The 26,155-nt window shown below is 45.9% G+C and overlaps 1 protein-coding gene across 6 annotated transcripts; it reads left to right on the top strand.

Annotated features, from left to right (window-relative positions):
- On the top strand, positions 1-26,155 carry LIMA1 (LIM domain and actin binding 1). 6 transcript variants are annotated; one of them, XM_033083412.1, is made up of 11 exons: positions 1-82; positions 3,352-3,487; positions 5,280-5,325; positions 9,830-9,952; positions 14,042-14,147; positions 15,851-15,999; positions 18,145-18,249; positions 20,017-20,074; positions 20,302-20,414; positions 23,514-23,647; positions 23,978-26,155. In XM_033083412.1, exons 2-11 carry the CDS (start codon positions 3,369-3,371, stop codon positions 24,966-24,968), a joined length of 1,944 nt encoding a protein of 647 aa, XP_032939303.1. In that variant the 5' UTR covers positions 1-82; positions 3,352-3,368; the 3' UTR covers positions 24,969-26,155. The 6 variants fall into 6 exon arrangements, with proteins under 6 accessions (XP_032939303.1, XP_032939302.1, XP_032939300.1 ...); XM_033083411.1 differs by having other exon boundaries at positions 14,039-14,147; XM_033083409.1 differs by having other exon boundaries at positions 9,830-10,198.

The raw sequence follows: 26,155 nt of genomic DNA, 5'->3' as shown, positions 1-26,155 counted from the left end.
CCCGGGGCGGGGCCGGACTCGCTGCCCGTTGCTCGTTGCTGCGGCGGCCGCGGAGCTGCAGTCGCCGGTTCGGCCGGGCCAGGTGCGTTGGGACCCGTTTGTGTCAGCTGTGCTTGGGTCTGCCCGGTTCGGCCGGGACAGGTACGCGGGGAGGGGGGAGGAGAGAACGCCCAGGTGCTGTAGGGTCTGCTGGGACCGGGATAGGTGAGGTGGGATCTGCTGGGACCGGGACGGGTGAGGTGGGATCTGCTGGGACCGGGACAGGTGAGGTGGGATCTGCTAGGACCGGGACAGGTGAGGTGGGATCTGCTGGGACCGGGACAGGTGAGGTGGGATCTGTTGGGGCTGGGACAGGTGAGGTGGGATCTGCTGGGACCGGGACAGGTGAGCTGGGATCTGTTGGGACCGGGACAGGTACGGTGGGATCTGCTGGGGCCGGGACAGGTGAGATGGGATCTGTTGGGACCGGGACAGGTACGGTGGGATCTGCTGGGGCTGGGACATTTGCTGTAGGTTCTGCTGGGACCAGGACAAGTGTGCTGGGATCTGCTGGGACCGGGACAGGTGAGATGGGATCTGCTGGGACCGGGACAGGTACGGTGGGGTCTCTCCTTCCTACCCCCGGTTCGGCTGGAACAAAAATGCGGAATCACCGGGATTCCCTTCCAACAGCGGAGGTAGAGCTGGGCTGGGGGTGAGTCCGAGCTCTGCGGGTTCTGCTCAGGTTGTCCCGGTCCAAATTTATCAGGGCAGAGCCTCGTTCTTCTGTTTCGGGGCTCCCCGGGGCTCCCTCGCCGCCCGCAGCCTCCGCTTCCCACGGGGTTCGTGCCCGGTGCCTGCATCGCTCGTTCCCGTCATTAATTTGCCACTTCCACCTCGGGCAAGCGTCAGTTCTGCTTTCAGGGTTTTTCCAGCTAAAGGGATTTGTGTGCTGCTGTTTAAATGTTTTGTTGGAGGTGGATTTGTTGTGTTGTGGTTCATAGTCCTTGCCTAACATCTGGCACACCTCTGGCATCCCTCTCTCCATCTCCTCTGTCTGCCACTATTGCAGCAGGCAGAATATCTTTGTTTAAATCTTAATATATATTTTCTAAAATGACTCTGAATAAACCCTAAAAGGAGCAATAAAAAAAGCCCAGAGATCCTTGAACACAGTCAAAACTGTGAATGAATGAGAAAGGGCTAAGAATGTGGAACGGCACAAAAATGTGGCAGCACAGGTTTCAAGGCATTTCAGGGTTCTGTTTTGTGTCATTTCTAGTAACTGAGATTCCAGATTGGCTGCTTCTCTTTCTAGCTGAATGTCCCAGCAGCAGGTACTGGCTTTATAATAAGATTTTTTTTTGCCTAAACAGGTCAGATTAACTCAATGTACCTGTGGCTTTGATGAGAATGGCTGGGAAAGAGAAAAACTCAACAGGGAGAAGATGCAGCCCTGAATTGGGTTGCAGTGCATCCAAAGCAGGGTTATTTTCTGAACAATTACATTCAGTTTTGTTTCTCAGTGTTTTACTGAGCTGTTCCTTCCGTGTGTCAATGAGCACCTGTTCCTTGTGCCAGGGGAGCTCTGATGAATGCCCCGCTCCTGTTTCCTGGGCACAGCTGACTCTGCTCTCTGAAAAGCCATTTAAACTGAAGCAGGGCCTCAGGTGAGCTCCCTTTGGCTCAAGATTAGTCATAAAACAAAGTTCAAACTGTGGCATGGCATGGCTCAATCAGCATTGGTCTTTTAACATGGACAGAATTCTTTTTGTGAGGTTTTTCCAGCAGTAAATTCTATCTGTGATCTCTCTCTGTGTGTGTGTTCTGAGGCTCCTGGGGGTTGCATCCTGCAGGCACAGAAATACTGGCTTTATTTGTGTCTGCAATATGATTTTTTAAAAAGGGGGGAAGATGGAAATGAGATCCTTTGTCTTTGTGGATGGTGATTTGTGCTGTTGTCAAATGCAGAGCACCCTCAGTGCAGCCTGGATGGGGATTTGCTGAGGCAGAAAGTGTTCAAAAAGGCAGGAATTTCAGAAAGTAACTCCAGTTTGGGTTTCTCTTCCTGGTTGGAAGGGGCTGTGTGTGTTTTTTAGAGGCTGAGACTGCAGGTAGCTGCACCTGGAAAGGCAGCACTGCTGAGTGGTTTCAGGGTGTTTCAACATCCCCACCAAAGCAGCGTCACTCATTTGCAGCCACAGCTCAACCTGTGAGTCTGCAAACTCCTCCAAAACCCCCCTTCTGATAAAACATGTCCTGCCATGCTGTGCTGTTCTCTCCAGGGTATCAGAGAATTCTGGAATGTGGGAGAAATGCTCATTTTTCCTGAGTGATTTTCCCAGGATAGAGATGTGTTCCCCTGGAGCTGCCAGGCTCTGCCTGTGCCCCTGAATTCTCCTGCACTGAGGTGTTGCAGAATCCCTCATCTGTCATTTCAGAGCAGGTGCATTCCACAGCTGTGAGGATTTCAGAATTCCTCCCTTTGATTGGCTGTTTGTGCCTCCTTGGATGTTGATTTGTGAGCAGAGCTGGACTCACAGCGGGTCCGGAGTTCCGTGACTGTGCAAATCCGTTAAAGGAATTAATGGAAAATACAAGGAAGAGCTCAGCCTGCCTGGGCTTGGCATTGCAGGGTCACTTCTTGCCCTTGCCACAGGCATTGTGTGACATGGGACTGGGGATAAAAGAAAAGAGGAAAAAAGGAAAGGCGTTTCCCTACAGGCTTTATTTTCGTCTTATCAGAGAACACTTTAAATTAATCTCCCCTCCTTTCCTCCTCCACAAAAGAAAACTATGTAAAAAATAAATCTGATGCAGTCCTGTTGGCTTCTGTGGTGAAAAGCTGGATGAAAACTCTTCCATTTTCCAACAGGATGGGGTGGCTGGAGCTGTTCTTTAGGTAATTAAAACTATTTAAGTGATATTATGGAACTGCAACAGGAGGGGCACAGCTGCCTCTGTGAACACGAGACTTGTTGGAGCTCAGAGAGGAAACACTGCTGTGCTGAGAGTGAGCACGAGAGTGAATGAAAAAATGTTTGTATAGTAATTACATCCTCTTAGTTTCGTAACTCAAACCCTCTTACATAAACGGCAGCACATTTGGTTTGAAAGCGGAACGAGCGAGGGCACTTCGGGGTGGCTGTGACACAGGATTGTCACAGCTCTGTGTCCCCATTGTGTGTGGCTTTATCAAGGCACCATCTCAATGGCATCTAGAGAGGAAATGATAACTCATCTGCTGCTTTTTTTACACTCAGTTGATGGATGAGATCGTGAAGGGTTGGGATGCGGGGGCAAATCGCTTTGTGGGAACTTCTTCTCTGCTCCCAGTTCCTATTGCTGACACTGTTCCTTCCTCCTGAGCAGGGATTTGGGGAGAGAAGATGGAGCCTTCCCCCTTCAGCAGAAGGCAATGGGCCTCCCAGTCTTTGAAAATCACTGCAAAGGAACTTTCCCTGGTCAACAAGAACAAATCTTCAGCCCTCGCAGAGAGATTCTCCAAGTGAGTGCTGGAGGTGACAGCTGGCACCTGGGGCAGGGATTGCTGCTCTCACAGCTGCTGTGCCCTGCACTGACACCCCAACAACCCCATCCTGTGCCTGGAGTGTTGTCCTGGCAGCCCCAGGAGTGTGATTATTCCCTGAGGAACTTTTCAGTGCCTCACCATTCCCTGGGGGAAGAACCTTTTGCTGATATCCAACCTAAACCTCTGCTGACTTAGGCAGAACAGGAATATTAAACTTCCCTTTTCTCTGAGAGATTGATAAAGGGTTACACTCAAACCATAAATAGAGAAAGCTGAGTGGTGATAACCAATGCATTTCCTGGAAAAGCTTTTATTTCCTTAAGGAATTACACAGGCTACAGCTGGGGTTTGCAATGGGATTTGGGGAACTGAGGCTCTTGGATTAATAATGTAACAAAATTTTGGAGTATTTGGCTCTTAAGTGTGGGGCAAACTTTATAGAATCTGTAGGAGAGGGGTAGGTACAGACCCAGAGCTCCTCTGTGCATCTCTGGCCCAGGGAGAAGCTTTTTGCTGTCACCACCTTGTTAAGATAATTTATTCACTCACTGAAGCTTGATTACAGGACCTGGTCATCTTGCTAAATGTTGATAATCCCTTGAAAAAGGCTTACTGGAAGTAATCCAAACTGCTATTCCTTAATCAAGTGGTGTCCCTCACATAGGTGGGGTCAGTGCTTTGGAAAAACACAATTCTGCTCTCTGCCTTTGCCACCCTGGTACCTGCAGGGAGGAGTGTGACTGAAATTAATTAAATATTTGTATTTGAAAGCATTTTTCTCCATGCCAGTTTTGTCAGGTTAGGGCCACAAAAGGCAACACAAAAGGAGAGATTTAAAAAGTGCCCCATGTTGGGCTGACTCACAGAGTAAAGGCTGGGACTCCTCTTTTTTTCCAGGTGTTACTTGACTTTCACCTGTGCTCCTTTTTGTTTTGCTCCCTCTTCCTCCAGCATCACTTTTCCAGCACGTTGTATTCAAATTTGAGCCCTTTAAAGTGGAGAGATGTGGGTTAGTGTGTTTGCATGGATTAAAAAGGAGCAACAGCCTGCAACACACTTTTACTGTGTCAAAAGCAGAATTCCACAGATAAGGAAAACAGAAACACCCTTTGCCCAAGCTTGGTTCCTTCTCTTTGAAAAGCAGAACTCTCCTTGAAGTGAAAAAAAATTTATCACTAATTTTTAAAATAATTTTCATATTTCAAAGGCCAAGTGCAATCACCTTGTGCAGTGAGGATTGTGGAGGGACTCACACCCTGCAGGGTGCAGATTGCTGGGACTTTCCTCCAGCTCCTTAAAGGACTTTGATTCATGATCCAGGGTGGCTTATCTGCAGAGAGCTGTGATGGCTCAGCTGCCCAGGAGTGCTGAATGGGGGCAGCTCCCAGAGTGTAAAATCCACTGGCACTTAGGGAGATTTTTTTGGCATGTGCCAAGCTGGAATTTGTTCTGGTTCAGCAGCTGCTGAATAAAGAGCTGAGTTATTCCTGCAAAGGGGGGCACAGCAGACAGCTGGGGGCTGGAAACAATGCAGCTATTCCAAGGTAAACTGTCTCTATTTGGGAATCAGAGTGCTTAGGGAATGAAAAGTATTAATGGATGTTATTATTGGAAATGTGTCTGTCACTTGGCTTTGTGTTATTTGCTTTTAGTTGGTGCAGGGAATGCACAGAACCTTTGGTGGGGGAAGAAAAATCTCAGCTGTCTTCAGGAGTATTCAATATTCTGGTTAAAACTTGGGTTTTGTTTGTTTTTCACTCTCTCTAAGGTATCAGAAAGCTGCTGAAGAGGCCACTGCTGAGAAGAAGAGAAGTGTAAGTGTTTTGTACAAGTGTTTGTTTGGATCACCTGCAGGAATATTGCTGTGACAGTTGGTTTTTGCTGCTGTGTGTCCTACAGAAAACCTGGCTTGGACACAGGGTTTGCTTTTGCTTCACACTCTGTGCTTTTTCCCAGTGTGGAGGAAAGAAAAGGAAATGAAGTTTCTTGCCCAAAGCTGTGTTGAATCACCAATTCTCTCCTAAATGAGTTAACCACAAGGCAGGAATACCCATCTTAGCTGGAGGCACTTGTGCAGTGCCTCATCCTTTCTTAACTAAATTTAAAAGTGTTTAAAAGGAGCCTCCAAGCCTCCCTGAAATCCAACATGTGTCTTTGAGAGCTGCAGGATCTTCTCTGAAGTGACTTCCAGGGTTGCAGATGCCCCTGGATGAGGCAGCATCAACATTCTTGGTTCTGTTACAGCCCCAATTTCCTCCTGGAACCTCCACTGCATTCAGGGAACCTTGGCTGGAGAAGCTTGCAGGGTTTTGTCCTGGTCCTCAGGGTAATTTGTATTTTAAAACACTGCCAATATTTTCAGGATCTCTAGGGAAGTTGCTGCTTTGATTTCTCTAATGCTTGGGGAGCCACTCTGGGATATAGGTGGGATAAAATAAGCTTTCTAAAAGTTATTTTTCAATCTTAAATTTTCTTCATTGCTTTGTGCCTGTGTCTGTCAATCTTCCTGTGATCAGGGAACAGACAAATCTCAAGCAGGAGGGACTTGTGTTAGGAAAGATTCTGGAGGTGTTCCCTCAGAAACCTGCCACACAATTTTCAATATTTCTCTTCCATTCCCTTATAATTTTAATACTTTCTTTTCAACACAGTCAGCAAACACACTGATTTTTTTTTTTTTTATTTTGAAGTGTAAGTGGATTCAAGTCAATTTGCAAAGCAGCATTCAAAATGTGACCAGAAGAGTAATAGGGTGAGAGACTTAAATCCTAATATAGCCACTAATGCCAGTTAATTCCTGTAAGCCTGGCAGCCCTGCTCCACTTGCAATGAGTTTGGAGTGAAGGACAGACAGGAAAATGCAATGGTGGCAGGTATGGGGTGGGAATGGCTCAGGTGTGGGCTGGGGAGAGGGAACTGCTGGGAGCAGGAATGGGCTGGGAAGGAGCTGGGTGTGAGGTGGGTGATGCTGCTCCTGCTGGGAGCAGGAATGGGCTGGGGAGGAGCTGGGTGGGAGGAGATGCTGCTCCTGCTTGGAGCAGGAATGGGAATTGCTGGGAAGGAGCTGGATGTGAGGTGGGTGATGCTGGTCCTGCTCCCAGCAGGAATGGCCTGGGAAGCAGCTGGATGGATGTGAGGTGGGTGATGCTGCTCCTGCTGGGAAGGAGCTTGGTGTGAGGAGATGCTGCTCCTGCTGGGAGTAGGACTGGGCTGAGAAGGAGCTGGATGTGAGATGATGCTGCTCCTGCTGGGAAGGAACTGGGTGTGAGGTGGGTGATGCTGCTCCTGCTTGGAGCAGGATTAGGAATTGCTGGGAACAAGCTGGGTGTGAGGTGAGGCTGGTTCCTGCTGGGAAGGAGATGGATGTGAGGAGATGCTGCTGGGAAGGAGCTGGATGTGAGGAGATGCTGCTCCTGCTTGGAGCAGGACTGGGAATTGCTGGAAAGGAGCTGGATGTGAGGTGATGCTGGTTCTGCTGGGAAGGAGCTGGATGTGAGGAGATGCTGCTTCTGCTGAGAGCAGGAATGGGCTGGGAAGGAGATGGATGTGAGCTGATTCTGCTTCTGCTGAGAGCAGGAATGGGCTGGGAAGGAGATGGATGTGAGCTGATTCTGCTTCTGCTGAGAGCAGGAATGGGCTGGGAAGGGGCTGGGTGTGAGGTGATGCTGCTGGATGTGAGGAGATGCTGGTTCTGCTGGGAAGGAGCTGGATGTGAGGTGATGCTGCTCCTGCTAAGAGCAGAAATGGGCTGGGAAGGAGCTGGATGTGAGATGGGTGATGCTGGTCCTGCTCCCAGCAGGAATGGCCTGGGAAGCAGCTGGATGGATGTGAGGTGGGTGATGCTGCTCCTGCTGGGAAGGAGCTGGGTGTGAGGTGACGTTGCTCCTGCTGAGAGCAGAAATGGGCTGGGAATGAGATTGATGTGAGGAGATGCTGGTCCTGCTTGGAGCAGGAATGGGCTGGGAAGGAGCTGGATGGGAGGAGATGCTGCTGGGTGTGAGGTGATGCTGGTCCTGCTGGGAAGGAAATGGATGTGAGGTGGGTGATGCTGCTGAGAAGGAGCTGGATGTGAGGTGATGCTGCTCCTGCTGAGAGCAGAAATGGGCTGGGAAGGAGCTGAGTGTGAGCTGATTCTGCTGGATGTGAGCTGATGCTGCTTCTGCTGGGAATGAGATGGATGTGAGGTGATGCTGCTCCTGCTGAGAGCAGAAATGGGCTGGGAAGGAGCTGAGTGTGAGGTGGGTGATGCTGCTCCTGCTGGGAAGGAGCTGGATGTGAGGAGATGCTGCTCCTCCTGGGAGCAGGACTGGGCTGGGAATGAGATGGATGTGAGCTGAGGCTGCTCCTGCTGGGAAGGAGCTGGATGTGAAGTGATGCTGCTGGGTGTGAGGTGATGCTGCTCCTGCTGAGAAGGAGCTGAATGTGAGGTGATGCTGGTCCTGCTGAGAAGGAGCTGAATGTGAGGTGATGCTGGTCCTGCTGAGAAGGAGCTGAATGTGAGGTGATGCTGGTCCTGCTGAGAGCAGAAATGGGCTGGGAATGAGATGGGTGTGAGGTGGGTGATGCTGGTTCTGCTGGGAAGGAGCTGGATGTGAGCTGATGCTGCTCCTGCTGGGAAGGAGCTGGGTGTGAGGAGATGCTGCTCCTGCTTGGAGCAGGACTGGGCTGAGAAGGAGCTGGATGTGAGGAGATGCTACTCCTGCTGGGAAGGAGCTGAGTGTGAGGTGGGTGATGCTGCTCCTGCTGAGAAGGAGCTGAGTGTGAGGTGATGTTGCTCCTACTGAGAGCAGAAATGGGCTGGGAATGAGATGGATGTGAGGAGATGCTGCTAGATTTGAGGAGATGCTGGTTCTGCTGGGAAGGAGCTGGATGTGAGGTGATGGTGCTCCTGCTGAGAAGGAAATGGATGTGAGGTGGGTGATGCTGCTGAGAAGGAGCTGGGTGTGAGGAGATGCTGGTTCTGCTGGGGAGGAGCTGGGTGTGAGCTGATGCTGCTCCTGCTTGGAGCAGGAATGGCCTGGGAGGGAGCTGGATGTGAGCTGATGCTGCTCCTGCTGGGAAGGAGATGGATGTGAGGTGGGTGATGCTGCTGAGAAGGAGCTGGATGTGGGGAGATGCTGGTCTTGTTGGGAAGGAGATGGATGTGAGATGATGTTGCTCCTGCTGGGAGCAGGACTGGGAATTGCTGGGAAGCAGCTGGATGTGAGCTGATGCTGCTCCTGCTGGGAAGGAGCTGGATGTGAGGAGATGCTGCTCTGGGTGTTCCCTTGGGGGTGAGAGGCAGCACCAGTGACTCCTGTGTGCATCCCCAGCAGTGCTTTCAATGGGTTGACTTTCAGAACAAAAATCCCAGCGAGTTCCTGGCAAACTGGAGCAGTTTGTTGTGGGTGCTTGGCTCGAGCTTTGGCTGTGTGGTGTAAAATCCTGCAGTGTTGCTGTTCCCTGAGAGCAGGAGCAGGTAACTCCAAGGATTTAGTGGTTCCTGAGAGCAGAAGCAGGTAACTCCAAGGATTTAGTGGTTCCTGAGAGCAGGAGCAGCTAACTCCAAGGATTTAGTGGTTCCTGAGAGCAGGATAGGTAACTCCAAGCATTTAGTGGTTCCTGAGAGCAGGAGCAGGTAACTCCAAGGATTTAGTGGTTCCTGAGAGCAGGAGCAGGCAGAATCAGGTAACTGCAAGGATTTAGTGGTTCCTGAGAGCAGAATCAGGTAACTCCAAGGATTTAGTGGTTCCTGAGAGCACAAGCAGGTAACTCCAAGGATTTAGTGGTTCCTGAGAGCAGGAGCAGGTAACTCCAAGGATTCAGTGGTTCCTGAGAGCAGGATAGGTAACTCCAAGGATTCAGTGGTTCCTGAGAGCAGGAGCAGGTAACTCCAAGGATTTAGTGCTTTCTGAGAGCTGATTTGGAGCTTTGTGAAGGTCTGGTAGCTGTTCTCTTCTGAAGACACTGCAGCTTTTGGCACACCAACCATCTCAATGGGCTCTTGTGCTCCTGTTCCTTGTTCTGGGACTGGAGACCCTCCCGGTGTGGATTTGAGCCCCATTTCCTCTAAGTGTGGATTCAGGTCTTTTGTGTGGCATTTAACTGCTGGGGTTTGAGTCCCTTTTCCCTTATAAGGCCGTTCCTGTTTGCTCACTTCCTGCCTTACTCCTGACTTTTTCTCTTCTCCCCCCTCCTTCCTTCCCTATCCTGGATGCTTTCTCCATGTGGCACAGCTGGAACTCTTCACAGCTGGCCGGGAGCGGGGATCGGTGCTGAGCTTCCTCCCGCATGGAAAGGAAGTGAAGAGAGGCTGAATTAACTCCTTGCTCTTTGCAGAACACAGAAAACCTGCCCGCTCATTTTACGAGGGGAAATCTCAGCGTGTTGAAGAAGAAGTGGGAGAATCCTGCGCTGGGAGCTGAGGCTGGGAAGGAAACGATCCGGAGCAGCTTTGCTGAGGTGAGGCACAAAGTTCCATCCCCGGGGGCTGGAGCTGCCTCTGGCCAGCAGCAGTGTCCCCTTGGTGACAGCACAGAGCCCCAGGGCCACTCCCGACACGGTGGCACCATGGAAAACTGTGGCAGAGAAATGGAAAAAGGCGAAAGCAGCGAGAGGTCGGAATCTCCGGGGAGGATCGAGAAGTACAACGTGCCCCTGAACAAACTCAAGATGATGTTCGAGAAGGGTGAAGCCACTCAGCTCAAGGTAAGCTCGGAGAGAAAAAAAAAAACTCTGCTGCCTCCTCGGCATCAGGAAAATCCCCGGAGGGAGTGGCTGCTGCTGTTGACTCTGCAAATATTGTTGTTCATTGTTTTAGTGGAAACAGAAGGTCGCGGTGTTAGTAATTTACTCGTGTGTGCAAAGTTGTGGCAGCTCGGTGGAGTAAAGTGAATTTGCTTTTGGTGGGGTTCGGTGGAAGAGGGGGAAAATAAGTGTGGAGTTTATTAAGTTTTGTAAAATAAGTTGAGTTTGGTGTGGAGATTACAATGAGTTATGCGAACGTGGATTGTATAAAATGAGTTTGTTGGTATTTCTGTATTTTTTTAGAACTGTTTGGAGTGAGCTCAGCAATTCTGTCGCAGTCGAGATGAAGAATTTAGGAGAGAAAGTTTGATCAAAAACTGTATCAGCACAAACACACACAGAGTAAAACACTCCCATCCTCTCCTGGCTCTTCCCTCATCTTTGTGCGCTTCTTATCGAGCTAAAAAAAAAAAAAATCCTCACTGAAAGAAAACGAAGCCGAGATGGCCAGAGCAGCTCCTGCCCTCACTAGTTTTGACTTGCAAATGCTCAGGGCTCGCATTTTTCTTCCAACTGCTCATGAAATCCGATCCCGCATGTGGAGTGCAGCCGGCGTGTCCCGGGGGGAATTGCTTCACTCCGAAATGAGTTGCATATGTTGGGGACTTTCAGGTCTCCATGCTGGTGGATTTTCCAGTTTTTCTCATCGTTTCCTTCTCCTCCTGGCTTTGTTTTACTGCGGGGTGGTTTTCTTGAAGTGTTGACTAAAACAAACGGGTTTTTGGATAAAAGTTGGTTTGGGGTGTAATAGTTTAGGGCTCAGAGGAGCAGCTCGGTGTTAAAGGGAATTTATTTCACAACTTGAATTTTTTGGAGTCTTTGTCATGCCCATGATAGACCTTCCCTGAACTCTTGCTGTAGGATTAATCACTCAGGATTCCCGGAATTCTGCAATGGGCTTCGAGTAACTTTATCTCAGCCTGGGGAATAAATTATTTTGGAGCTGAGTGAATCTGAAACTGATAGTTCGTCAAGTTTAGCAATTCAAACGTTGTTAAAAACCAACTAAAGGCAGTAAACACCATCCAGGAGGCACAGAACTGCTCGGGTTCGGTTCAAAATCCCAATTCCAAGTTAATCTGTTACTGTTGGAGCAGAAGGGAAAAGGAACATTGTGAAGTTTGGATGGTTGGGGAAGAGAGGGTGTGTTTGGAATTTGATTTTTCTTTGTGAGAATTGATCTGTGGATGGGAGGATTGGGTTAGTTAGAGCAGAGAAGGGAGCTGTGGGGACCCAGGTGTGGTTTGGGGAGTGGGATCCACCACAGCTCTGCAGTTCTGCATTGCCTCTCCCTTTTATTTCCTGTGCTTTTTCCTGACTGAAGCTTCGTGGAACCGTTTTGGTGGAAAATTCCTTTCTGTTAATGAGTCCAAGTGTAAATTCAGCTGAGAGATGGCAGATTTCCTCAGATTTTTTGGTGTGGTGGTGCTGTCAGAGCTTTGCTGACAAAACCTGTGTGTGAAAAATCAACTTCATGGTAGCTGGGCAGGTCTGGGGCAGAGATCCAAATTGGAGCCTGGATTTCCTGATTCCATCTCCCATCAAAACATACCCACTCTGATTTTCAGGATGAGAAGGAAAATCTCTTCATTTGTTCATTTATTCACTCAGATCTTGCTGTGTTTTGTGGAATGGATAAGAGGAAGATTTTTTTTGCATTTTCACAGGAACAAACTGCTCTAATCCCATTAGGGGCAGCACGAAGCCTGGCTCAGCACTGAGCAAAGATTGGAACTGATAAAAAAATCTGATGTTCAAAGGATTCTTCCTGGAAGTGATAGTGAAAGCACACCCAGGGGGGAAGGAGAATCAGATGTGTAACATTGCTGGAAAAGTTGTTTCCAGGCTGATTTGTGTTTTTCCTGTGGTGTCTGGCAGAGGTGGTTTGTCATCAAATTGGTGTCATTTTAATTTGGGTTTTTTACCCAACTCTGTGCCCCAGGCAAAGCTTTACCTGTGCTCAAGGTGCTTGGTCAAGTCTGAGAAATTGGGGCTTTGCACACATGAGAAATGTTTTATCTTCTTTCCAAAGTAGCAGGAGCTGTGCCCTGGGAATTGTGGCTCAGGGTGACAAATCCTCAAGGGATTCCTCCATGTGAGAGGACTTACCTTCCGTGAACCATTCCCTCTGTTTAATATTTTTTTTTTCCCTTTATTCTGTTTTTTTTTGTTTTTTTTTTTTGCCCCAAGATAAAACCTGCTATAAAACCTACAACTTGATATATAAACATATAAAACTTCAAACTTGATGTAAAACCTACACCTACCTGTAGATTTACTGAATATTTGTATTTCTCTGAAATATCCCTGACCTCTAAAGCTTTTTGTGTTCTGGTGGTTGGGATTTTTTTACTCTGTGTTCTGGTGCTGTTGAATATTCTTTAACTGGTTTTTGCTTCTTGAACTTCTCCTGTTGGGCCCTTTGGACCCCAAATTTCTGAGCTGAGCTCAGGGTGATGTTAAAGGAGACATTGACTGAATAAGAATCATCTAAGAATAATTTTCATGGAATTGAGGGACCTGCAAGTCTTTACATGTGTGCAGACACTCCCAGACTATTGGTCAGTGCAGGATTTGTCAGAGCTAAAACTCTTTTCCAGTAAGAAAAGTTAAAAAGTCTTTAAACCACAGAAATAGAAACTATTTCCCGTGCTAATGGAAAAAAAGAGGTTTTTTTTTCAGCTGCATTTTCCTTTCCTGATGAAGTTGCTGTTTGTATGGAGAGCAGCCTGATTTTTCACAGTGATTATCTTACAAAAATAAAACTTTGGAATTTCCTTCAGTTTGGTGACCAACAAATAAGAAATTCATTGGAGCTGAGGGGGAATGTGTGGTTGGAGCATCTTGCCAAACCTTCCTTTTTTCTCTGCATTAGCTTCAATCTGAATTTCCAACTGTGATTTAACCCTTCCTAGAGAGGGAACAAAACTCCAACACCCTGTAGTCTATAAAATCCTGGAAGTTTTGACTTTTAGCTGTGAATCCATCCTACCTTGAGGGAATCCAGTTTAACTCTGTGCTCACAAACTTTTATCAAAGCTGTGGAAATTTCTTTTTGTGCTTTCTTTTGTTGAGATTTAAATTCTGGGGAATTGGTCTCAACAAATAAGAATAAAATCTGCTTGAGACAGCCAAAGCATCTGTGTGGTGCTACAGGACACCCTGTCCAGCTCTGCAGCAGGGAGTGATTATCCTGGAGATCTGAGAATATTTATCTCTAACACTCTCCTGCTTAAGCTTCAGGCTTATCAGATTGAATTAGGGAATTATTTGGTACCAAATGAACCCTCCAAATCAAAACAAATAAGTCTAGATAACTTTTATTAAAATACTATTATTTTTTTTCTGAAAATGAATTCAGATTTTGGATAAGTGGTTCAATTTTCTGATTTTAAAACATGATGCAGTGACTATTGGATTCAACAGAAATTGCATGCAATGCAAAAATCTAGACTGCAGTGTTGTGTATGCAGTGGGAATGACCTAAAAATCAGATTTTTTGTGGTTCTTTTCAACCAAGAGAACTTTCAAAGGGCACCAACTGAAAAGTGTTCACCAACTGAAAGTGTTTCCCAGGTCACGTACTCTGTGATCAAACTTTATATTGGTTAAATAAGATGTCACCTGCCAGACTTGTTTATTCCAGCCAAGCAGATTTGCTAGTGACACCTGTAGCTCTTAAAGGATTACCCAGAGCAATCCTGGTGTGTCCAGGCAGCTGATGGGAGGCTCTGTCCCCAGCAGGGCCCCCGGGAGGCGCGCAGGGCGGCCGCGGGCAGCAGGATTTCGGAGAACAGCCTCTCCTTGGAGGACTGTGATGCTGCTCAAGGAGAGAGGAGCCACAGCACAGGTCAGGAATCTTCAGGGATGGGATTTGGGTGGTTTGGGTTGGGTTTTTTTTAAGAGGTAAATGTGGTTTGGGCAATAGAAGTTTGTCTGGAGTAGCTGGAGGTGGAACTCGGTGCTCGGGTGTGGGTGATGAGGTGGGGATCAGGGAGAGGTTGGACTCAGAGAATTCACAGAATGATCCTGGTCCTGGAGGTTGGATTCACAGAATGAGCCAGTGCTCCTGGAGGTTGGACTCACAGAATTCACAGGATGACCCCCTGGTTCTGGAGGTTGGACTCACAGAATTCACAGAATGAGCCACTGGTCCTGGAGGTTGGACTCACAGAATGAGCCCCTGGTTCTGGAGGTTGGACTCACAGAATTCACAGAATAACTCACTGGTACTGGAGGTTGGATTCACAGAATTCACAGAGTGACTCCCTGGTCCTGGAGGCTGGATTCACAGAATTCACAGAATGGGCCCCTGGTTCTGGAGGCTGGATTCACAGAATTCACAAAATGCCCCAGTGGTCCTGGAGGTTGGATTCACAGAATTCACAGAATGACCCAGTGGTTCTGGAGGTTGGATTCACAGAATTCACAGAATGCCCCAGTGATCCTGGAGGTTGGATTCACAAAATTCACAGAATGACCCCCTGGTCCTGGAGGTTGGATTCACAGAATTCACAGAGTAACTCACTGGTCCTGGAGGTTGGACTCACAGAATTCAGAGAATGAGCCAGTGATCCTGGAGGTTGGACTCACAGAATGACCCCCTGGTCCTGGAGGCTGGATTCACAGAATTCACAGAATGAGCCCCTGGTCCTAGAGATTGGATTCACAGAATGACTCCCTGGTTCTGGAGGTTGGACTCACTGAATTCACAGAATGAGCCAGTGCTCCTGGAGGTTAGATTCACAGAATTCACAGAGTGACTCCCTGATCCTGGAGGTTGGACTCACAGAATTCACAGAATGAGCCCCTGGTCCTGGACTCACAGAATTCACAGAATGACTCCCTGGTCCTGGAGGTTGGACTCACAAAATTCACAGAATGCCCCAGTGCTCCTGGAGGTTGGATTCACAGAATGAGCCCCTGCTCCTGGAGGTTGGACTCACAGAATTCACAGAATGACTCCCTGGTCCTGAAGGGTTTTTCCAACTTCAAGGATTTTATGAAATAACTTTTGCCTTTTCAAAATGAAAAGAAGTCCATCAGCATCCCACTTAATTAGTGAAGCCTTGCTGGGAGTTTTCAGTCATTCCATTTTTAAGTATGGGAAATCAAGGCACAGGGAATAACCAACAAGTTAAGGAATGCAACCCATCCTTTCCTGTGTCTCAATCCTAGAACTGGTTTTAATATCCAGGTAATTTAGGAAGCAGTGAACAGCCAGTCCATGTGTTCCTTCTGCCTCCTTGCTCCAATCCTCATCCCTCCTATCCTGGCCAGACACAGGGAGCTGCTGTGAGCTTTGATTTGAACAAAATTATGTATTTTTATCTGTTTGGAGACCTTTTTCTAGCAAACCATTTGCAATTTTTTAGTGTTTCCACCAATGGCTGATACTAAAATTACTCACAGAACATCCTAAGTTGGAAAGGACCCATAAGGATCATCCAGCCCAACTCTCCCTGTGCCTGAGTTGTTCAAATGTTCCTTGGGGGGGCTGTCAAGGCCATGTGTTCTGAGAGTTATTCTTGTTTATTTGGTTTTTTTACCCAGGGTATCCTGTAGAGACCAGCCCAGAGAAGGCAGAGATCAGGAAGAACATGGACATGCCTCGTTTATCAGAGACATCCATAAAGGACAGGCTGGCCAAGTACCAGGCAGCTGTGTCCAAGCAGGGCACTTCCTCAGGCAGCACTCCCATGGTAAGTCTTGGTTTGTGTTCCCAAATTTGTGAATTTTTATCCCAGCCTGAGACTGGCAAGAAGATCTTAAGGAAACCAGGCTGCTTGAGGGTAATGCCATTCTTTTTTGGAAAGGAGTAATTTGTGATGAAGAGTTGCTTGTACATACTGCAGGAAGAAATAATAAATATATTTGCATCTTCCTGGAGTAATGTTGAAAGTTTTCCAAGGAATTAATTGCTGGCACCTTGACTGAGGTCCTTCTGAAGCATAGCTGGCATTCTTTTTCTTTCTGAGTGGCTGTAGCTCTCTACATGTTTGTTTTTTTTTGTTTAAAAAAGAAAACTCAATTCTGTGTTGTCCATCAGCTGTGGGAAACTGAGGCACAATGAGATGAAATGACTTTGTGTGACACTGTGCTCAGAACTTGCATCTCTTGGCTCTGGCATCTCCAGTTGGTTTTTCTCACTTTTGCTTCTCACCTCCCTTCAGGATTTCTCAGCACTCTCTGAATCTAATTAGACTCTTGCAGTGCATGAACCTCTGCCTGTTTTGCAAATATTTGACCAGCAACTGAACAATTAATGAAGTGTTACAGCTGAGGACGTTCCAGGAATCTCAGCTTTTGGTAAAATCTGCTTAGGTACATTTGCTGGAATTTTCTGATGCTTTTACTGAATGATGGGAACTTATATTGCTCAAGCATTACTTTTATGAACCAGAGTAATAGATTTGGAAAGGAAAGACATTTTTAAATTGGGAATCTTACCCTGGAAATGAGAGCCCAAAGTGCTGGTTCTCCCTCAGAGGAGAGGCTGCTTCCCAGGAGTCTCTGGAGAGCCAAGAGCTTCTTCCCAGCTCAAATCATTCCTGAATTTCATCTGCACATGGGTCAGGTTCCCCAGCTGTGGGAGGAGAGTCAGTAAAACCTTCCCTGCATGAATGGAAAGTCCTTGCAGCCACTGCAGCAAATCTTATTAACCTAATTGCCCATTTGTGCCTGCTGTGCTCAGGAGTGGGGCTCAGGGTGGTGGCTGAGTCCCTAAATGCAATTTCCTGATGCAATTTCTGCAGATGCTCCTGTTTGCAGCCCCCCAGTGCTCTTGGTTTAGTGTCAGCCCACTCTGATGCTCTCAGGATGTCCCTTTTGGGCACAATTTCTTCCCATTTTGACCTGGTATGAGGAGCTGGAGCAGAACAATGTTTGCAGTGCCACTGTTCCAACAGCAGCCAAACCTTGGGATCTTCTCCTTCCCTGCTGCCAGGGATTTTTTTTGCTATGGGAGTGTGGTGTTTGTGCTGCCCTTTTTTTCCTACAAAGCAAAGAGAGAATCTCTCTCTTAGGACCAAATATTTTAGGGCATTGTGATGTAACAAGGCCTGGGTGCTTGGTTCAGGTAGGGTGAGGAACAATCAGTTCTGTGTGTTGGAAAGGAAGGGAACAGCAGATACAGAGATCTAAACATGAAAATTGCAGTACAAACCTCTTGGATGTGGTTGGGTTTTGTGGGGATTTGTTCCCAAGTGCAGGAAGATGCTGGTGCTGGCATGAGGCTGTTCCATGTCACAGAGATGCCATGTGAAAAGCACGAGGCTGCAGAGATCTTGTGTGCTGTGGCAATGAAGGAAACACGAGGTTTCACTGGGTTTTATTGGTTTGAAAGTCTGAAAGATCCTTCTGTGAAAGTCTCAAGTCTATCAAGAACAAAAATCTCAGGCAAACAGAGTCAGGGTTGTGACTAGAATTGAAGGAAATGTGGGATTTGCTTTTATGTCAAATTGTGTTTAGTAATTACACTTGAGGCAGTGCTTGTGTGGAAATACTTGTCATTCAAGTGAAAAGTCATCCTTTCTCAAAGAGGAAGATGTGGATTAAGCAGGGAATATTCAGGAGTTGATTTTAAACAGGAATTTGGAAAAAAAGGAGTGCTCAGGAAAACACTGGCATGACTTCCTTAGAGCACAGTAAAATTCTAAAATTTAAAAAATCCTGTTCCCTGATTAGAATATCACTTAACAAGTGTCTGTCCATTCTTATGGCCCTTCCTTCAATTATCACAACATCAATTATTAGAAAAACAATTTTAAAAAACATTTCAAAAAAAACCAGAAAGCATTTTCTTAGGGGAAAAGAACCTGTCACCTTTCCAGTGCTTTGTCCTATAGAGTGAGAGTCAAACCAGTGAGAGTGAACTCAAGAATTACAAATCTGGGCAGAAGGAGAATGTGGCACCAATTGAGGACTGCAGTTCCTGTCAGGATGGGGAGAAGGTAAGATTCTGTGCTGGTAGAGATCATCATTTGAAATGGAACTGCTGATATACACTGGTTCCATGTCCCACATGCATCTGGGAATTGAATGTGAGCAGCTGATGCAGATTATAAAAACCAGGAATTTTGCAGCATCTAACTAATTATTTTTTTTAGACTGTCTCTGAATTATAAGACAGTCTGTGGAAGAGAATGTCTAGAGATGAGTTTTCTGGGAGAGTTTTTCTGTCTCTTGGTAGGTTTGTTTTATGGTGGGTTTTTTATAAATAAAAAAAAAATCCACACCAATTACAAAAAAATAAAAACCATGAGCAGCTTTGTATGACCCAGGAGTTTGTCACAGTTTCTTCTGCATTTAGTAGCTAAATTTTAGGGTAACTGAGAATGGCAGTTTGGGTTTGTTGCTGGATTTGAGACTCTGTAAACTGGACTCCAGCATTTGTTCTCTGAACTGGGGACAGCAGATGGGCTAAAAGTAGCTGAATAATAATTGGGGTACTGTGTATTCCATCCAGGCTGAACACGTGGCAGCTTAATGCCAGGAGGGCTTTTAGAGCTTTTCAGCCTTCCTTGGGCAAGGGGCCAAATCTTTGCTTTCAGCTGTTCCTCAGAGACAGCTGAGCAGTTCTGTGTGTGTGCCCCAGGCTGCTTCCTGCTGCAAGGTGAGTTCATGAAAAGAGCACCTGTTAAATCAGAATATCTCCCTTTTGTGAATGGGAGGTTGGAATGAAATTTTTTATGTTCAGCTGGAATTGCAGAGTTGCTTTTGAGGTGTCCAGGTGCAGTGAGAAGCTGAATGGGGCATTGTTTGGGTTGTTGTTTGGAGGGGGATGTGGGGCACTTGGCAATGAGCCTGATTAAAACTGGTTGTTAATGTCAGCAGTGGGAATCCTCTGGCAGAAAGGGAACAAAAGACACTTCACTCTGTCATTTCTCACATTCAGTGTGACTTCAGCAGCCTCATGGCCTGCCCAGGGCTGGGCTACAGCTCTGCTTTCTGCATGTTCAAACATGGAACTTCTCATTAATTCACAAATTTCAGTGCTTGCAATGGACTTTTCAGTCATTAACAGCAAATCATCACTAATTCACCTTAATCTTGTTACAGCACTTTAGTTCCTCAGTGTAGCTACTTAAAACTATTTGATTTAATAGCAATAGTGCCAAGTTTAATAAAGAGTTATACATCAAGAGCTTTGTCTGTAACAGGTTTTGTTCATGGTTGCACTTGATGATTTTAAAAGTCTTTTCCAAATTAAAAAGTATTTGGAACTGGTTTAGATCAAACTCTTCTAGTTTTATTTTTTTTAATTAATAATTTGTTTCTAATTTGAAGGAGGATCTGGCATGTTTGTCCCAACCTTGGAACAGATTTATAGTTTAAAAAGGTTTTTTTTTTTTAATTCAAGTGTTTTTTTCTATTTTGTTCACAGTCTCTGCTGAATGTTTAAATGTCAGAGATTGGTCAAATGTTGGAGGGAACCATGAGATTTCCAGTAAATGTGCTGCTTGGGTTGTGAGACAACCTGGGAGGAACCTCAGCAAATTAACAAAGATTTCTGAGGGTTAATAAAGGTGTACAAAGAAATAGAAATGTGATGTTTGTGTGTGTGAACCCTGTGAGGATTCTGCTGACACTCACCTGGATCCTTTTGTGCCTCAAAACCTTTCCTGAGCCCCTCAGGTCTCTCCCTGTCCTGGTGCCTGGGGCCATGACTGCTCACATCTCAGGAGCTCAGAGCTTTTCATTCTCTTTTTCTCTTGCAGGTTTCTGTAGGTGAGAACAGCTTGTCTTTGCACTCTGGTCTGCTGGAGGATGGCCATGGTGAGCTCTGTCAAATGATTCATTAATAAAAATTTGTACTAAAATCTGTCCTGTGCCTAACACAGACTTTGTAAGAATTTCTTTTCATGTTTAGAAGTTCGTTTTCAGCTGTAATTTTAAACCATTTTTATTGAAGTGATACTCTGCTGGCTCTGGCCAGAAGCTGCCCACAGTTTCAAGTCATTGTAATTAATTAATTTTCTTTTCTCCCTGCTCTGCTCCCTCAGCTGGACACTCAGAGATTGAGGCAGAAGCTCCAAAAGCTGCCAGCTCAAAGCAGCAGAACCTTGGTGCTAAAGCAGCTGGGCAGACAGAGGCCTCCCCACCAAAAGGAGTGAAGGTAACTCAGCTTTTTAGTCTCAAACCTAAAGTTAAAATCAACTGACAGCCCAGTTTAATCCTGAAAAAAATCCTAAATGTGCTTAAGCATAAAAATCTGGCAGTAGCAGGATCAATACCTGCTCTGTCCTCACCAGAGTGGGATTTTTTAAATTAAGGATGGAAAAGCACCTCAAAGCTTTGGAGTTTTGAGTCAGGTTTTTTCCAGAGACTGGGAGACTGCTCCCCCTGTGTGGCAGAGGGACTGGAGCAGGGGGTGGTCTCAGGGCTTGTCTGTGCTCCTGGAGATGAGCCCTGAGCTCCTGACCTCCAGAACCTTTAGCAGGCTGGGATTTGGCTTTGCTTCTGTTCCCAAAGTAGCTACAACTGGTAGTAACTTTATAGTGAGGGCATTGTGGTGCCTGACTCTCTAAAAATCAGCTTTGCCTTGCTGAGTAGTTGTGGATGATTCAATTCCTCCAAAGGCATCTTCCCCTGGCCCCTGGAACTTGCTATAATAGATAAAGTTTCCTAGATATCAAGGTTGAGCCAAATTTCTTAAGAATTTGGTCACACTCTAACACCTTGAAAGATAATTGGTTAGAAATTAGTTTAATTGGTCAGTTCACCTTTAGAACTTCTCACTTAGATTGGATGCTGTTCTTTGTATAAACTTTATTGGCTGTAGTTTGAATCCTCCCTGAACTTATAAATATGATTCTGAGAGAATCCTGCCTGACTCCCTTCCCATGAAATAAAGATTCTTGTGGAACTTGTCAAGTAAGGCCTCAGGTCTTTCTCTGATTAAATGTGAGCTTCTGAGAGATAGCTAAATGATATTAGCACTCTCAGCTCCTGGTAAATACCACCAGGGACCAAAAAGAAAGCCACAAGTACTGATGTTACAGTTTATTTAGGGAGAACTTTGGGACAGGGATGGATTTGCTGGTGGGATCAGACAGAAATGGCAGCACCAAGTTTTGCTCAGGCTGTTCTGGGCTTGGGATGCTGATTCCCTGAGCTGCCACACATTTCCTGCCTCACTCCTGAGGAAACAACTGGGCTTTTGTTGTTCTCCCCATCTTTGGGAGGAACAGCCCTGAGCTCTCAGGCTGGGGGAGATCTGCCTTCCCAGTGTGCAAGGGAGAAATCTGAGCTGCCAGTGAGAGTTGTGAATCTCCTCTGTGACACAAAACCTGCATGTCCTGGTGCTCTCTGCTCTCTCTTGAGATTATCAAAACCATTTCAGCCTTTTGCCTGCTTTAGATGCTGCACTGTGTGAGGTAGAAGCTTCTGTTTATTCATGCAAGGTTCCTATTTGTCTCTTCCAGCTTCTGTCTCCTGTTCTTGGTTCCTAACCTCTCCTCCTGCCTTCTGCTTCCCTCCTAACGCCAGCTCAACTCTCAGCTCTCTCTCAAGTCCTTTTTATACTCACTGGGCCTCATCTTCCTCCTGTAGCTCCTATCTGTAGTATCCTGGAAAGGAATTTCTGTCTCTCCACAGACATAGGGCTCATTGTATGCAAGTAAGTCCCTCTCCTTGATGGGGGTGTGATTGCAGAAGCAGGTGCCAGCACTGTTGTGTCACTGTGCAAAACCAAAGCCCTGGTGCAAAACTGAATTTTCAGGGAGAAAATGTTTTGCTGGGCAAGCAAATTGTTGCTGCCTTGCTCCATTGTGATTAGATTTTTGTTTGTATCAGTAAATGTCATTTTTTTTGAGATTCAGAGCTTTGGCAGCACCTAGAAACCTTTTTCAAAAGGAATTCTGAGTTTTGTCAGTGATGCTGTCATTATTGGAACTTTAATTTACTGTAACTTCAAGCAATGCCTGGAAACCCTCTAGTACATATTAAAATGGAATTAATTAAATTGGCAGCAAACTTTATGGTTGTGACAAAGTGACTTGAGCTGGCTCCATCTTCAGCAATCTGCCCTCACACACTGGAACTTTCATTCCTAACCATTGTTTCTAGACTGTTATAAATAAATTTCTGTGATTATGTCTTCCTGTGACCTTCCTGTTTTTTCTTTAGCCATCAGATTTTTTCCATAAAGCTTTTTGTGAGCTTGTAGCAGGTAATTCTTTGCCAAGGAAAAGCCACACTGTGTCTGTGCAGACCCTGGAGTGGAGGCTGGGCTGCAAAATCATTTGTAAACAACATGCAGCCTCAAAATGCCAATGTTGTGTTATTTAATTTATCCTGTGAAGTGTCCTCCCCATGTTAATAGATTTCAAGAAGCAAATGGCATCCAGTGACCTTTTCTCATGGATGATTTTCTGTCTGAAAACAAACCCATGATGGTTGCTGCACAGCATTGACACTCAACTCCTCAGTGCTCAACTTTATCCTTGCACTAAACCCTCAGGAAATTCAGTAAGCTCATAAGAATTTTAGCTGTTTAACCTCCAAGCTTTGCTCACTCTGAACCTTGAGCAGGTTTGGGGGGGCTGTGAGTCCTGAAACCTGAGTGTGGTTTCTTTGGGATAGAGCTGGGATTGTTTACAAGTGAAGTCAGGAGTGTTTCCTGCTGTTGTATTGGTGCTGAGACTGTTTCCTCCTCTTTGAGAGAAAAGATTTAACAGAAATAGATAATTTCAAACCATTGGGCAGCTTGTTGCACTCCTTTCCTTTCCCACCCTGCACCTTTTGAAGCTGTTTCAGCTCTTCTGGTGACCATGGCAGGGGATTGGAACTTGATGATCTTCAAGGTCTCTTCCAACCCAAACCATTTCAAGATTCTCTTTTTTTCTGCACTGTTTTTATTATTTTGGTAAGTCTCACACTGATTGCAATCAACTGGAATGTTTAATCATTCAATCAATAAAAACTGGGATTGCAGGAAAGGATGAGACAGCTTTGGGGAACAGTTTTAGTGCTCATTGTATTGCTCAGCATGTGATGCTTCAGCTGTGGGATTCACTGGAGGGAAATCTTGGCTCACAGCAATCCCATGGGCCTGTTGTAGCTTCTTGCTGCCCACCAGACCCTGCTGCACCATCATCAGAGAAAGTGATTCTGCACTTCAGAGAGTTCAGGAAGCTGTGCAGGAACCCAGGCCAAGTCCCCAAGCAGTTGATGTGTTTTCCAGTGAACAAACTTTCTCTTCCCCCCCCTGTAGAAATTCCAGTTGCCAATGAAGGAAACCTGTGTTGGGTGTCAGAAGACTGTGTACCCCATGGAAAGGCTCTTTGCCAACCAGCAGGTGTTTCACATCAGCTGCTTCCGCTGTTCCTACTGCAACAGCAAACTCAGGTATGTGCCCTGCTCCCTTGGAAGGGAATTTCACTCTCCCAGTGAGGCCTAGCTGAGCTGGAAGTCACCATAATTTAGTGATTTGTGTAGGAGAGGTAACACAGGCCTGCTTGTGCCACTGCCTCAATGCCATTTTATATTCTTAATGTGATTTTATGTGGGGGGAAAAATAAAATGTCCAGCTTTGTAAAGAATTCCTAGAAAGAGCCATACAAACCCTGAGGGCTGTAAGTTTATCTTTCTGAACATGTGAAGAGTGAAATTGAATTTCTGTAACACAGCTAACACAGCCACCTGAGCTCTGATGTTTGATCTGTGTTTCCTGAACAGCCTCGGGACGTACGCGTCTCTGCGTGGGAACATTTACTGCAAGCCTCACTTCAATCAGCTCTTCAAGTCCAAAGGAAATTATGATGAAGGTTTTGGACACAAGCAGCATAAGGAATTGTGGGCAGGTAAAAATGAATGTGAAGAATCCCCAGAGAAAAGTGTGCATGGTGTGAATGCAGCAGAAACTCCACAAAGCCCTGGAGTGGAGGATGCCCCGATTGCCAAAGTGGGAATTCTGGCAGCGAGTATGGAAGCAAAAGCTTCAGCTGTGCCTGAAAGAGAAGAAAAACCAGCAGAAACAAAAAAGCTCAGGATTGCCTGGCCACCTCCATCTGACCAAAGTACCCAAGGAAGTGCCTTAGATGAGGGCATCAAAGTACTCAAACCCAAGTGGCCTCCAGAAGAAGAGATTTCCAAGGCAGATGTGCAGGAGGATGTGGATCTGGATCTCAAAAAGTTGAGGAGATCTTCCTCGCTGAAGGAGCGAAGTCGCCCCTTTACGGTCGCAGCCTCGTTCAGAACAATGTCTGTGAAAGGCCACAAAATAGAGAATTCCCCCTCTCCTTCCAAGGAGGAGAGAGACACCTTGAAAAGGAGTGAGGAACTGGAGAGAGAGGTTGTCATAGAGAAAAAGCAAAAGGAAAAGAAGGTTGAGCATAGGAACATTGAGAATGCCAGGGAGAAAAATGTGGAGGAAGAACAGGAATTGTTTGGGGTTAAAACAGTAGAGCATAATGTTGTAGAGAATGGCCAGGTGAATGCAGACACAGATGAGGAAGAAAACACTACAGAGGAGCCAGAAATTCCAAAGGAAGAACTCCTTGAACCAAATTCTCCTAAACATTCCAGCTTAGCCAAGGAATCATCTCCAAGCCAGAACCGCAAATCCCAAGACGTTGGTTTTTGGGAGGGTGAAGACGTGGAAGATTTATCTGTGGAAGAGCAGATCAAAAGGAATCGCTACTATGAAGATGATGATGATGATGAATAAATTGGCCTTTGACTAGAAAACTTGCTGCAAGGTGCTGGGCCTTTTGAAATGGGTATTTTTAGCTTTAACAAACAGCTCTCCAGGATGAAGTGATGCCGCACTGCACATTGGCATTAAGGGAATCTATGAACAAATTATCTCAGCTAGAAAACTCTGGAAGCAAATCCTTTAGGTGCATGGAACCTGTCTGGCTGTGGGATGGCTTCAGCAGGTAGTGTCTGTCCCCAGCAGGAGAACAGAGCTGTTCTCCACTGTCTTATCCCTCTGAGCTTCATTAGGTATTTCATTAACAATTTCTGGAATTCTGCTCTATCTCAGTGCTGGTGTGGGGCAGGATCTCTGGAACACACCAGCACCACCACTACAAATGCTACTGCAGTGCTTAGGGACCAACTGCAAAGGGACTTTCTGGCCTGCTTTAAAATGGTCACTTAATGCACTTTAATACATGGAAAGGGCACAACTGGGTTTTATTTTTTTTTTTAAAGAATAATAAAAGCATTTCTGTGTGTAGTGTCCAACAACTTAAAGCATCCTGAAGTGAGTGCAATGTGAATTTGTGTCTCAAACCTGCCTGTGATCAGTTGAGGAGTCCCTGCACAACTGGAATGGTGCCCATTGCTGGAGCAGATGTATTTCAGTGCTATCCCAGGAGCTGTGCTGGCTGCCAGGTCTCTGCAAAAGACAAGTGAACACTTTGGAGCAGCCTGCAGGGCATTATTTCTGCATTTCTCATGCATTTGAAGTGGAGATTTTTGTTTGTTTTGTTGTCATTTCTTTTTTTTTTTTAAATTTGGAGTTCGTCATCATTTTAAACTGAACATAAGATTTTTTTTTAAGGCCTTTTGACAACTCTGAAATCCTACTTTTATCAAGCTGCCATAAATCTTTTCCTTACAGCTGTGAAATTGTGCTACATTGCAAAAATCTGTGGAATCAGTGACATTTTCCGATTGCCAGTGTTGAAGATCAGAACATTTTTTTAAACTTCATTTATTTTACAAATAATAAAATCTTGAATGGGGGGGGGGGAGGAGGAGGCCCTTTTTTTTTATTAGCTTTTTATTTGTACTGTATTCTCAAGAGAATTAGATCTTAATGATTCTTGAGGTGTAAAATATTCTGCTTTCTTAACAGTTCTGCTAATGACAAAACCTTCAATAAAGTTTGGGTCATTTCCACTATAA

This window comes from Catharus ustulatus, chromosome 31 (assembly GCF_009819885.2).
Source record: "Catharus ustulatus isolate bCatUst1 chromosome 31, bCatUst1.pri.v2, whole genome shotgun sequence".
Classification (NCBI taxonomy): domain Eukaryota; kingdom Metazoa; phylum Chordata; class Aves; order Passeriformes; family Turdidae; genus Catharus; species Catharus ustulatus.
Note: the sequence above shows the minus strand (reverse complement) of the source record. Positions and strands in the feature narration are given on the sequence as shown.

Coding starts and splice junctions, on each gene's coding strand:
- LIMA1 (XM_033083407.1), top strand. CDS start 3,369: ATGGAGCCTTCCCCCTTCAGCAGAAGGCAATGGGCCTCCCAGTCTTTG. Junction 3,488..5,279: donor CTCGCAGAGAGATTCTCCAA/GTGAGTGCTGGA, acceptor ACTCTCTCTAAG/GTATCAGAAAGCTGCTGAAG. Junction 5,326..9,829: donor CTGCTGAGAAGAAGAGAAGT/GTAAGTGTTTTG, acceptor TGCTCTTTGCAG/AACACAGAAAACCTGCCCGC.